This window comes from Chrysochloris asiatica, unplaced genomic scaffold (genome assembly GCF_000296735.1).
Source record: "Chrysochloris asiatica unplaced genomic scaffold, ChrAsi1.0 scaffold00048, whole genome shotgun sequence".
Classification (NCBI taxonomy): domain Eukaryota; kingdom Metazoa; phylum Chordata; class Mammalia; order Afrosoricida; family Chrysochloridae; genus Chrysochloris; species Chrysochloris asiatica.
Genome location: NW_006408566.1, coordinates 6,839,885 through 6,853,410, shown reverse-complemented (window position 1 = coordinate 6,853,410; position 13,526 = coordinate 6,839,885). Strand labels below are relative to the sequence as shown.

Below are 13,526 nucleotides of genomic sequence, written 5' to 3'. Positions count from 1 at the left end.
AATGTCATTTGCTGGCCATATAAAATTGTCAACTTGAAAATTACCCTGTTATATTTGGATGTATCATTGGCTCTTGATCATATGCTATCTCTTGAAATGGTTAAACATTACCCATTTCCTTTTGGTACAGTGACTCTGTGTATTCCTTCCATCTTCTCTTGATGCTTTCTGCATCATTCAATAATTTGCCCATAGGCTCTTTCAATAACAAAAGTCGAGGCTTGAATTTTTTCTTCAATTCCCCCAGCTTGAGAAATGTTGAGCATATTCTTCCTTTTTGGTTTTCTGATTCCAGATCTTTCCACATTTTGTTGTAATATTTGGCTTTATCTTCTTGAGCTGATCTTTGAAATTTTATGTTTAGCTCTTAGACCTCCTCATTTCTTCCATTTGCTTTAGCATCACTACACTGGAGAGCAAGTTTCAGTGTCTCTTCTGACATCTATTTTGACCTTTTCCTTCTTGCTTGTCTTCTCAATGTCCTTTTGCTTTCTTCATGTATGATGTTCTTGATGTCATCCACAATTCTTCTGGTCTTCAGTCTTTAGTGTTTAACGTATCAAATCTGTTCTTCAGATGATCTCTAAATTGAGGTGGGATATATTCAAGGTCGTATTTTAGCTCTTGTGGACTTGTTTTCATTTTCAATTTGAATGTGCAGATGAGTATTGATGGTCTTTTCCAGTCTGCCCCTGTCCTTGTTTTCACTGATGATATGGATTTTTTCCATTATCTCTTTCCGCAGATGTAGTCAATTTGATTTCTAAGTATTCCATCTGGCAAGGTCTATGTGTCTAAAGAAGGTATTTGAAATGAATAAATCATTGGTTTTGCAGAATTCTGTCATGCGTTCTCCAGCATAATTTCTATCACCAAGGCCATGTTTTCCAACTACTAATCCTTCCTCTTTGCTCCCAACCTTTGCATTACAATCACCAGTAATGATCAATGCATCTTAATTGCATGTTTGATCAATTTCAGATTCAAGATGTTGGTAGAATTCTTCTATTTCCTCCTCACTGGCTTTAGTGGTTGTTGTGTAAATTTGAATAATAGTAGTATTAACTGGGCTCCCCTTCATAAGCATAGATATTATCCTATCACAGGCAGCATTGTACTTCATGGCTGATCTGGATATGTTCTTTTTGATGATAAATACAACACCATTCCTCTTCAATTTGTCATTTCCGGCATAGTAAACCATGTGGTTATCAGATTCAAAATGGTCAATACCAGTCCATTTCAGCTCACTAATGCCTAAGATATCAATGTTTATGCGTTCCATTTCACTTTGACAACTTTCAATTTTCCCAGATTCATACTTCATACATTCCATGTTCTGATTTTCAATGGGTGTTTACAGCTGTGTCTCTTCATTTCGAATTGTGCCCCATCAGCAAATGAAGGTCCCACAGGCATTTCACCCACGAGCTTTACTCTATTCATGTTATCACAGTCAACTCTACTTTGAGGAGGCAGTTCTTCCCCAGTCACATTTTGAGTGCCTTCCAACCTGAGGGGCTCATTTTCCATCACTATATCTCACAGTGTTTCTCTGCTATTCATAAGGTTTTCAGTGACTAAATATTCGGAAGTAGTTTGTCATTCTTTCTTCCTAGTCTATACAAAGTGCGTTGAAGGAATTGGCAAAGAACAAGGCACCAGGAATTAATGCAATAAAAATGGAAATCTTTCAAGAAAGTGAGGCACTCACTCAGCTATGCCAAGAAATTTGGAAGACAACTATATGGCCAACTGATTGGAAGAGATCCATATTTGTGCCCTTTCCCAAAAGAGGTGACCCAACAGAATGCGGAAATCATCAGACAATCACTTTGCTATCACATGTGAGTAAAATTTTGCTAATACAGAAACGACTGCAATCATACACTGACAGAGAACTTCCAGAGGTGCAAGCCAGATTCAGAAGAGGCCATGGGATGAGGGATATCATTGCTGATGTCTGATGGCTTTTGGCTGAAAGCAGAGATTATCAGAAAGATGTTTACCTGTACTTTATTGACTATACAAATGCTTTAGATTGTGTGGATCATGACAAGCTATGGACAACATTGTGAAGTATGAGTATTCCGGAACACTTAATTGTGCTCATGAGCAATCTGTACCTGGACCAAGAGGCAGTTGTTAAAACAGAACATGGGAACACTGAATGTTTTAAAATTAAAAAAGGTGTGCAACAAGGTTGTATTCTTTCACCATACAAATTCAACTTGTATGCTGAGCAAATAATCCGAGAAGCTGGGTTCTATGAAGAAAAATATGGCATCAGGATTGGAGGAAGACTCATTAACAACCTGTGATATGCAGATGATACAACCTTGCTTGCTGAAAGTGAAGAGGACCTAAAACATTTACTGGTGAAGATCAAAGAGCACAGTCTTCGGTATGGATTACATCTCAATACAAAGAAAACAAAAATCCTCACCACTGGACCAATAAACATACTTTATCAATGGAGAAAAGATTGAAGTTGTCAAGGACTTCATTCTTCTTAGATCAATTATCAACACTCATGGAAGCAGCAGTCAAGAAATCAAATGATGTAATGCATTAGGCAAATCTGCTGCCCTAGACCTTTTTAAAGTGTTGAGGAGCAAAGATTTCAGCTTGAGGACTAAGGTGTGCCTGACCCAAACCATGGTATTTTCAATAACCGCATATACATGTGAAAGCTGGGCAGTGAATAAGGAAGACTATAGAAAAATTGATGCCAATGAGTTATGGTGTTGGAAAAGAATATTGAAATTTCCATGAGCTGCCAAAAGAACCAACAAATCCATTTTGGAATAAGTGCATCTAGAATGCTCCTTGGAGGCCAAGATGGCCAAACTTCGTCTCTCATACTTTGGACATATTGTCAGGAAGGACTAGTTACTGGAGAAGGATATCATGTTTGGTAAGGTGGAGGGTCAGAGAAAAAGAGGAAGACCCCCAATGAGGTGGATTGGCCAAGTGGCAGCATCAATGGACTCAAGCGTGTCAACAATAGTAAAGTTGGCCCAGGATCGGACAGTGTTTCATTCTGCTGTGCATAACGTCGCTATGGGTCAGTACTGACTTGATGTCACCTAACAACAACAATATTTGGATGATTGGAATTGCAATTGCCTTGGCTGGGTCCGACCAAATGATTTCTTGGGTGAGTTGGAATGGACTCAACAGCACTTAACAACAACAACAACAATACAGCCTGAGGGCTGGGCATTCCCCATCCCCTGGCTTAAAGAATAATTTCTAATAGTTGGATTGGTGGGCCCTTGGCAGGCAAGTGGAAGAAATGTAGAGCGATAGAATGGGATTCCCTGGTTGATGTAATAAAACAGACCATTCAGTGGGAATGCTTGCAAATTTCCCTTTCCTTTAATATTTGCCACTTATCTCTTTGAAATTGTGTTAGTTAACTGATGGCCGCTTATATCAGTAACTATGGATCCCACGTGTATAGAAGCAGAAGTAGCCCTAATACATTCCATAATTTTCAAATATCAAATGGGTTCATGGATTATGATAGTCTTGGATTTGCTTTCCTGACTGCTAGAATTCAAGGTTTGGTTTTATTTTTAATGGACTATTCATTATTTCTCTTTACCAAGTCTACCCAGGTAAGGGTTGGTTTTGTTTTTTGGATTTTTTTTTTTTGTATTTGTTTTTGGTTCAGAGGGTTTACTGATCCTCCATTCCTCTCTATAACTGAGTCAAATGAAAATTTAATTTATGTGTGTATGTATATAATTCCCAACTTGAATGCAGTTTTTAAAAAATTTTGCCCATCTGCATTTCTTAGTTCCCTTTAATGCAATGACAAAAATATACATATTGTACATAACATCTCTGTGGTCTTAAACCTTATAGTGTCTATTTCTAATTCTAGGGTGCAATTAAAAGGAACTTATCCAGTAAGTATATTTTAGCTACAAGAAATAGAGTGTGATTTAAAAGAAGGAATTGTTCCTTGGGTCTTAGAAGATGCATACATTTGAATTATGTTCTCTTAGGCTCAAATTTTAAGACTTATGATACTTTTACAGCAAAGAAATCCTGCAATGATAGAGGGGTGGTATAGGTGCAGAATGGGGAAAGTGTGAAATCTTAAATGGAATGTGCTTTTGGGAAAACGTTGCTGTCTTTTTCTTAGATTGTCAACTTCTGATGTATCATTTAACTTTAGAAATGAATTTAATCAAGTGTGTGTTTGTTGTTGGGGATAGGAAGAGAAACAAGATAGAAGGAACTAAAGGTAGATGTCACTTAACCATTCTTGTGTTGCTATAAAAATTTAGTCAACCAAAGTGGTATGACATAGGTTATATCTGTAGAGTACAGGTTTCTCCTGCTGCACGCAACACATCCCAGATTAATTCTAAATTCATGGTATTTAGCTAAAAGTATGACATTTTCTTGGCATTTTAAGAAAAGAACAGGCATAGAATGCTGGATTCATAAATATGACCTGGCTTAGTAGTATCATATAATTGGGTAGCAGAATGGATCAACACAGCAGATATTCATAGAATGGTATGCTATTCCACTAAACTCTGCAACATAAACATCTAATTAATGTATTATCATGGAAGTTCATTGGTAAACAATACTTCCCAAATGCCAGAGAAAATGCCACTATATATGCTCAGTTCATGACTGTTGCATTGCCAGGGGAGAGGCCTGTTTTCTTGGTTTATTTTACAAAGTTTTAATATTGAATTGTTTATTTAAGGCACTTAAATCTTTTAGTGTTTCCAAACATAGCTAATAAGTGATGTCAGAGAAATGTTTTTTTTTTTTAAAAAAGAAGCTTAAAAAGTCCTTTTCTCTTGTGCATCAGGTGAAGAAGTTGCAAGACCCAGGCGTTCCACACCAACTCCAGAGCTTGTAAGGTAAGCATGGAAGACATTATTATGTTTTAAGCTAGATATTATGCTCTGTTAACATTTAAACAAATCTCCTCTGAACTCATCACCATTCGTCTGTCAGTTTGTTGTACTATGGCTTGTGAGTTGCTGTGATGCTGGAAGTTGTGCCACCGATATTTGAAATACCAGCAGGATCACCCACGGTGGATAGGTTTCAGCTGAGCTTCCAGACGAAGACAGACTAGGAAGAAGGAAAAACGTACTACTTCTAAATATTTACCACTGCAAACCTATGAATCGTAGTGGAATACTGTCAGATAGCACCAGAACATTAAATATTGGAACATGATACAGAACACCAGAATATAGACAGACGTAATGCCAGGACACGAACCACTCAGGTTGTAGGCACTCAAAATATGACTGGGGAAGAGCTGCCTCCTCAAAGTAGAGTTGACCGTGATGACTCAAATGGAGTAAAACTTTTGGGAATGTCATTTGTTGATGGGGCGCAACTCAAACTGAGAAGAAAAAACTGCAAACATTCATTAATAATCAGTTTATGGAATGTATGAAGTATGAAGCTATGAAAATTAGTAGTTGTCAAAGTGAAATGGAACACATAAAAATTGATATCCGAGGCATTGATGTTGCTGTTGTTAGGTGCCATTGAATCGGTACCCACCCATAGTGACCTATGCACAGCAGAAGGAAACACTGCCTGATCCTGGGCCAACCTCACTATTGTTGCCATGCTTGAGTCCATCGATGTTGCCACTTGGCCAATCCATCTCATTGGGGGGGTCTTTCTTTTTTTCTCGGTCCCTCCACCTTACCAAACTAAAATGGACCAGTATGGGCCATTTTGAATCTGAATATTACATAATTTACTATAGCAGAAATAACAAATTGAAAAGAAACGGTGTCATGTTTATTAGCAAAAAGCCTTCAAGGTCTATCTGGAAGTACAACACAGTCGGTAATAGAATAATATCCATACGCCTACAAGGAAGACCAGTTAATACAACTATTGTTCAAATTTACACACCAACAACTAAAGACAGTGGTGATGAAATAAAAGAATTCTACTGATACATTAAACACTAAAGACTGAAGACCAGAGAGTTGTGGGATGACATCAAGAACATCATACAGGAAGAAAGCAAAACTCATTAAAAAGACAAGAAAGAAGGAAAAGATGAAAACAGATGTCAAAAGAGACACTGACACTTGCTCTATAGCATAGAGATGCTAAAGCAAATGGAAGAAATGAGGAGGTCCAAGAGCTAAACAGAAAATTTCAAAGATCAACTCAAGAAGATAAAGCCAAATACTACAATGAAATGTAATATTTGGAATCAGATCTGGAATCAGAAAACCAAAAGGGAAGAACATGCTCAGCATTTCTCAAGCTGGGAGAATTGAAGAAAAATTCAAGCCTGACTTTCATTATTGAAGGATTCTCTGGGCAAATTATTGAATGATGCAGAAAGCATCAAAAGAAGATGGAAGGAATACAAAGAGTCACTGTACCAAAAGGAAATGGTTGATGTTCATCTGTTTCAAGAGGTAGCAAAAATGATCAAGAGCCAATGATGCTGAAAGAAAAAGTCCAAGGTGCATTGAAGGAATTGACAAAGAACAAGGCAACAGGAATTGATGGAATAAAAATTGAAATCTTTCAAAAAAAGTGAGATAGCATTGGAGGCACTCTCTTATCTATGCCAAGCAATTTGGAAGAAAACTATCTGGTCATCTGATTGGAAGAGATCCATATTTGTGCCCGTTCCAAAGAGAGGTGACCCACCAGAATGCGAAAGTCATTGGACAAGCTCTTTGTTATCCCATGCAAATAAAGTTTTACTAAAGGTAATACAGAAACAGCCAGAAACATACATTGACAGAGAACTTCCTGAAGTTCAAGCCAGATTCAGAAGAGGATGTGGAACGAGGGATATAATTGCTGATGTCTGATGGAGCTTGGCTGAAAGCAGAGAATATCAGAAAGATATTTAACTGTGCTTTATTTACTGCTCAAAGGCTTTCAATTGTGTGGATCATGACAAGCTATGGACAACATTGTGAAGTATGAGTATTCCTGAACACTTAATTGTGCTTATGAGAAATCTGTACATGGATCAAGAGGCAGTTGTTCAAACAGAACATGGGAACACTGAATGGTTTCAAATGAAGAAAGGTGTGTGACAAGGTTTTATTCTTTCACCATACTTATCCAACTTGTATGCTGAGCAAATAATCCGAGAAGCTGGGTTATGTGAAGAAAAACATGGCATCAGGATTGCAACAGGATTGGAGGACGACTCATTAACAACCTGCGATATGCAGATGATACAACCTTGCTTGCTGAAAGTGAAGAAGACTTAAATATTTACTGTTGGAGATCAAAGAGTACAGCCTTCAGTGTGGACTGCATATCAATGTAAAGAAAACAAAAATCCTCACCACTGAACCAATAAACAACATTCTTATCAGCGGAGAAAAGACTGAAGTTGTCAAGGACTTCATTCTTCTTGGATCAGCTATCAACACACATGGAAGCAGCAGTCAAGAAATCGAATGACGTATTGTGTTAGACAAATCTGCTGCACAAGACCTTTTTTAAGTGTTGAAGAGCAGAGATGTCAGCTTAAGGAGTAAGGTGCACCTGACCCAAACCATAGTATTTTCAATAACCTCATGTGCATGCAAAAGCTGGACAGTGAATAAGGAAGACCATAGAAGAATTGATGCTTTTGAGTTATGGTATTGAGGAATATTGAAAGTGCCATGGGCTGCCAAAAGAACCAACAGATCTTGTGAGGGTTGGAAATGTAAAGGTAGACATTTTATAGCAAGGAGGGGAGTGATTAACTTTTCAGTCTAGGAGCGGAGGTCCCTAGGACCATCAAGGGAGAAGAGCAGAGAGCAAGACCCTACCCAGAGAAGCAGTGATGCCTGAAATGGAGACAGAGATGATGATGTGGAGCGATGGAGCAGCTGGAGACTTTAGATCCAGAGAGGGAGAGCAACTGTGTGCTGAAGACCTGGAGGGTGCAGGGGGCAGGGTTGCAGGGTATACCCTTTAGTTGGTTGATGATGCATGGAGGTGATTGTAACCATGGCAATGAGACAATATACGATAGAATGAATGTAAAATTAAGGATTAGCAATAATAATAATAACAATAAAACTGTCTTTACTCATAGAATAATGTATATAGAAGAACATATGTTTAGTCTTTAGAATAATTTAGCAAGTTTGCTGGATAAGTCTATAAAAAGCATTGGTACAATGGTCAATCTGCAGATCATAGCCCCCAGAGACAGTGTTCTACATCCTACCTTGGTAAGTAGGAACTAAGATCTTAAACACTTGTTGATTGAGTGCCCATGGAAGATGAATCTCTTAGGCTTTCCCTGTTGGAAGAAGAGTGAGGAAACCTGAAAATTCTAGGAAATAATGTGTCCAGTGGACTAATGGACCAAGTGAGTGTCAGTGTCCACAATCTTGAGTCCAGAAAAACTAGATGGTCCCTGTAGGGACACAAAATTAAGGCTTTCACATGACAGTGCCAAAGTCACCTCAAAGCCATATTTTTTGTCCATTCCATGTGCCCCTGCTATTTAGGAAGGAGCAAAGAGCCCCTCCTCTAATTATCTTGTTCCCAGCTTTAATTATGCTGGGAACATATGCTAGGAAGACCCCTTTCCCTAACCATGCTTGCAGAAACCTCTTTTTTCTCTAGGAGAGACAGATAGCCTGGCACCTTTGACTCTCTTCCCTCTCCCAGTTCCACATACCACCCCTAATTGACCATGACCTAAAGGGACCCTCGCTCCTGCCCCTCACACAAGAAAACTTCATAAGCCTGCCAGCGCCACTGGACACAGCTATACATCACCATTTGTAAATTCCCTTGTCAGTAAGCTATCTCTTTTGTTTGCTTTGCAGTAATAAACTAATGTCTCTCTGAAAAAAAAAAAAAAAAAAGAACCAACAGATGTGTATTGGAAAAAATGCAGCCAGAGTGCTCCTTAGAGACTCTCATACGTCAGACATATTGTCAGGAGGGACCAGTCGCTGGAGATGGATATCATGTTTGGTAAGGTGGAGGGTCAGAGAAAGAGGAAGATCTCCAGCGAGAAGGACTGGCCAAGTGGCAGCATCAGTGGGCTCAAGCTTGTCAACAATTTTGAGTTTGGCTTAGGACCTGGTAGTGTTTCGTTCTGTTGTGCATAGGGTCGCTATGAGTAGGTACGGACTCGATGGCACCTAACAACAACAACAATTCTACTTCTTCAGTGTGAAATTGATCAAACATGCACACAAGATGTATTGATAACTACTGGTGTTTGGAATGCAAATATTGGAAACAAAGAAGAAAGATCAATCATTGGAAAATATGGGTTTGGTGATAGAAACGATGCTGGAGATCACGTGATAGACTTTTGCAACACCAGTGACTTCTTCATTACAAATCCCTTTTAAAACAACATAAAAGTCAACTATACACATAGACCTTAGCATATGGAACACACCGAAATCAAACTGACTATATCTGTGGAAAGAAATAGTGGAAAAGCTCCACATCATCAGTCACAACAAAGTCAGGGACAAATTTTGGAATAAACCATCAATTGTTCCTATGGAAGTTCTTGCTAAAACTGAAGAAAATTAAAACAAATCCACAGTAGCTAAAATATGACCTTGAACATATCCCACCTGAATTTAGAGCTCCTCTCAAGAACAGATTTGATGAGTTAAGACACTAAAGACTGAAAACCAAAAGAGTTTTGGGATGACATCAAGAACATCATACAGGAAGAAGCCAAAAGGTCATTAAGAAGACATGAATGAAGGAAAAGACCAAAATGGATGTCAGAAGAGACTCTAAAAACTTGCTCTCCAGTGTAGAGATGCTAAAGTAAGGGGAAGAAATGAGATAAAAGAGCTTAATAGAAGATGTCAAAGCATATCTCAAGAAGACAAAATCAAATATTATAAGACCCATTAACAGCCTGAAATATGCTGATGATACAGCCTTGTTTGCTGAAAGTGAAGAGGACTTAAACTACCTCCTGATGAAGATCAAAAGCCACAGCCTTCAGTATGGATTGCATCTCAATGTAAAGAAAATGAAAATCCTCACCACTATTTTTCTCTGACCCTGCACCTTACCACTGGAACAATAAATAACCTCAAGGTAAATGGGGGAAAGTTTGAAGCTGTCAGGCTTCATTTTGCTCATATCAACCATCAACACTCATAGAAGCAGCAGAGAAGAAATCAGTTGATGTATTACATTATGCAAATCTGCTGCACAAGACCTTTTTTAAAGTGTTGAAGAGCAAAGATGTCAATCTGAGACCCAAGATGCACCTAATTCAAGCCAGGCTATTTTCAATAACCTCATATGCATGTGAAAGTTGGACAGTGAATAAAGAATACCATAGTAGAATTGATGCATCTGAGTTATGGTGTTGAAGGAGAATATTAAAAGTACCATGGACTTCCAAAAGAACAAACATATCTGTGTTGCAAGAAGTACAGTCAGAACGTTCCTTAGAAGTTAGGATAGCCAGACTTTGTCTCTCATATTTAGGGCATTTTATCAGGAAGCAACCAGTCCTTGCAGTAGGACATCATGCTTAGTAAAGTGGAGGGTCAATAAAAAAGAAGACCCCCAATGAATTTAATTGGTCTAGTGGCAACAGCAATGGGTTCAGGCATGGCCGTGATTGTGAGGTTGGCACAGGACCAGGCAGTGTTTTGTTCTTATGTGCATTAAGTCTCTGTGAGTCAGTATGGACTTGATGACATCTAACAACAGCAGCAACTTCTGAACTCATCTCCTGGCTACGTGCTAATAAAGAGCCTGCCTCTTGGTATCAGTGCATGTTTTTGTTTTTAGATGCTGTACACAGGGTTGCTATAGGATGCAACCAACTCAACAAAATTCATGTTGTTGAGTTGGTTCCATCTTATAGCAACCCTATGTATATCAGAACAAAACACTATCCAGTCCTCTGCTATTCTCACAATCTTTGAGCCATTTTTACAGCCACTGTGTTACTCCATGTTATTTAAGGTCTTCCTCTTTTTCATAGCATGGTCCAAATATGCTATCATTTTTCATAAGTGCAGCCCCAGGAAGACCTTTGGAAAGCATTCTGTCATATGCTATAATCATCCATCAGAATGTGTAGTCCACTCACTAATTGGATAGGCCTTTTGCTGTCTGGAATGTTGATTTGAAATATGATGATATTATTTCAGGGAGAGCATTACAATTTCATGATATATTCATTCTACCTGTTAAACACCAAAGGAATCGTTTCCTGTGCTTTGAATTTTGGCAAAACAGAGTATTTTATACTGTATGTTCTTAAGTAAATATGGTACAAATGGCATTGTTTTCCAAAAGACTGTTGTTGCTATTTAAAAGCTGTATACTTTTACATTTTTCACTCCTTTCCCAATTCCTCCCCTCTCCTCTTCACCTCTTCACCTCACAAACAGAAAGAGAGAAAGGGCACTCATTAGGATCAATGAGGAAAATCTGGTCTAGAGAAGAAATCAAGAAGATTATGTATTCCTTTGACAATAATCTATCTAGATTATTGTATTATATTATACCCAGCCTCTCTGACCACATTTACTGTTTCACCTCACTAATGCAAGTGTCAGTTGGACTGCTTGAGAAAAAGACATTGTTGGTGGGTACATGACTCAGGAATGACCTTGAACCATTTAGCCACTTGGAAGTAAACTGTTGAAAGAGAGAGAAAAAAAAATTTATTTCTGTCATTATTATTAGGATTACCCTTAATAGTTAGCAGAAATCATGAGAGTTTAGCTTATTACTACCCTTCTCCCTACTGCTTTGTTGATACTCTGCTTTCCTTACTGAGATGCGCTACTTTAGGGTATTAGGAGATTTGATTACTCTATTGAGTGGGGAGAAATGGAATTAGAAGCTAGAAGACTCCACTGAGAACCAAGGATCATCTGTCTCCTACCAACTCCCTTGTCCTATAACATACTTATATATTTGACATCCTTTATAATATGTTCTAGGCCTACAGGAGCTTTGTATACACACGCTTATATGAATGTAAACACACAGACAGGTACAAATGCACACATCTGCCTTACCTAGAGAAATATTTGAAAGCTTAAAACTTGTATGTCTTTTTTAGCCTCAATAATCCCTATCTTTCTCTTTGTTTTGCTTAATGTATATGATTTAGCAAAAAGCCTCCAGATGAAACTATGGCCCTCTTTGGTCCACCATTGGAATCAACTTTTGGTGAACAGAAGACAGAAGGTAAAAGAAACGCTGTATACCTATGGATTTTTTTGTTTTCAGTTAAGTGAATCAGCACTGTACTACAAACCACACAGTTAGCAGTTCAGACCCACCAGCTGCTCCTCAGAAAGCCTATACAGGGTCATTATGAATCAGAACCAACTCAGCAGCACTTAAGTACAACAACATAGTTTATCTAGAGTAAATGTAAGTATTGCGAGGCATATTATTTTAATTTTATTTAAAAAAAATGATTTAGTGAAAGTATACACAAAGGTACACCATTTCAATAATTTACATATTCAATTCAGTGGCACTGAGTACATTCTTCAAGTTCTAGCACCATTCTGCTATCCTTTTCCAAATTATTCTATCACTATTAACATAAAATCACTTTCCCCCAAACCTCTCATCTAATCTTTCAAATTATTGTTATCAATTTAATCACACATATATAAATCTTCAAAAGAGCACAATGTTCAAGCAGACATACTTTACTAACTAAGCTAAGTCTTTGTTCAGTTCAGACTATTGCTTTGAAGTTTAAGGTGTAAAGGTTATCTCATTGCTATAGTGTCAGAGGTTCATTCATCCTCAATGACTCCAGAAAATCTGTATTCCACTGAGAATTTGAGTAAAGTTTGTAATGTGTCATCAGATTTTTATTTGAAAGAAAAGTTTCAGTCTAGGTATTCTGTAAAGCGTGTGAGTTTAGTTTGCAAACTTCTATTATTTTAAAATTTGAAGCTTTAATTTTAAAAAAGAAACTAACAAATTCCCTATTCAAAAGAAGTAAAAAGGATTAGTAAGAATCTATATAAGTCATTGGTCAGGGAGTAAATGCTTTGTGAGCTACACAATCACAGGAGATATTAGGATCATAATGGAGCCAACCCATCATAGTCACTATCACTGTGATACAAACTCTGACCACATTGATTGTTTCACCTCACCAACGCAAGTGTCAATTAGACTGCTTGAGTAAAATACATTGTTGGTGGGCATGTGACCCAGGAATGTCTTTGAATCATTTAGCAACTTGGAAGTACAATATTGAGAGAGAGAAAAAATACATTCATTTCTTTCATTTATTATTAGGATTACCTATTTTATATTCATTCATACAGTTAAATTTCATTTTTAATAGCTAGAATTAGAATGTATCTTGCTGATAAAAAGGAACTCTCTATTAAAAGGACACTCTATTCCTGACGGCCACCACTCATCTGTCAGTTTGTCATATTGTGGTGGCTTGTGAGTTGCTGTGATTCTGAAAGCTATGCTACTGGTATTTTAAATACCAGCAGGGTCACCCATGGTGGACAGGTTTCAGATGAGCTTCCAGA

The 13,526-nt window shown here is 37.8% G+C and overlaps 1 protein-coding gene across 6 annotated transcripts in view; it reads left to right on the top strand.

The window, feature by feature from the left end:
• The window catches only part of SGIP1 (SH3-domain GRB2-like (endophilin) interacting protein 1), a 360,328-nt gene that overhangs the window by 230,497 nt on the left and 116,305 nt on the right, over positions 1–13,526 (top strand). For all 6 annotated transcript variants that reach the window (XM_006862443.1, XM_006862442.1, XM_006862446.1 and 3 more), the window contains 3 exons: positions 3,893–3,917; positions 4,844–4,895; positions 12,122–12,198. In XM_006862443.1, the coding sequence (XP_006862505.1) occupies positions 3,893–3,917; positions 4,844–4,895; positions 12,122–12,198 (154 nt within the window). The remainder of the gene's footprint in view (positions 1–3,892; positions 3,918–4,843; positions 4,896–12,121; positions 12,199–13,526) is intronic.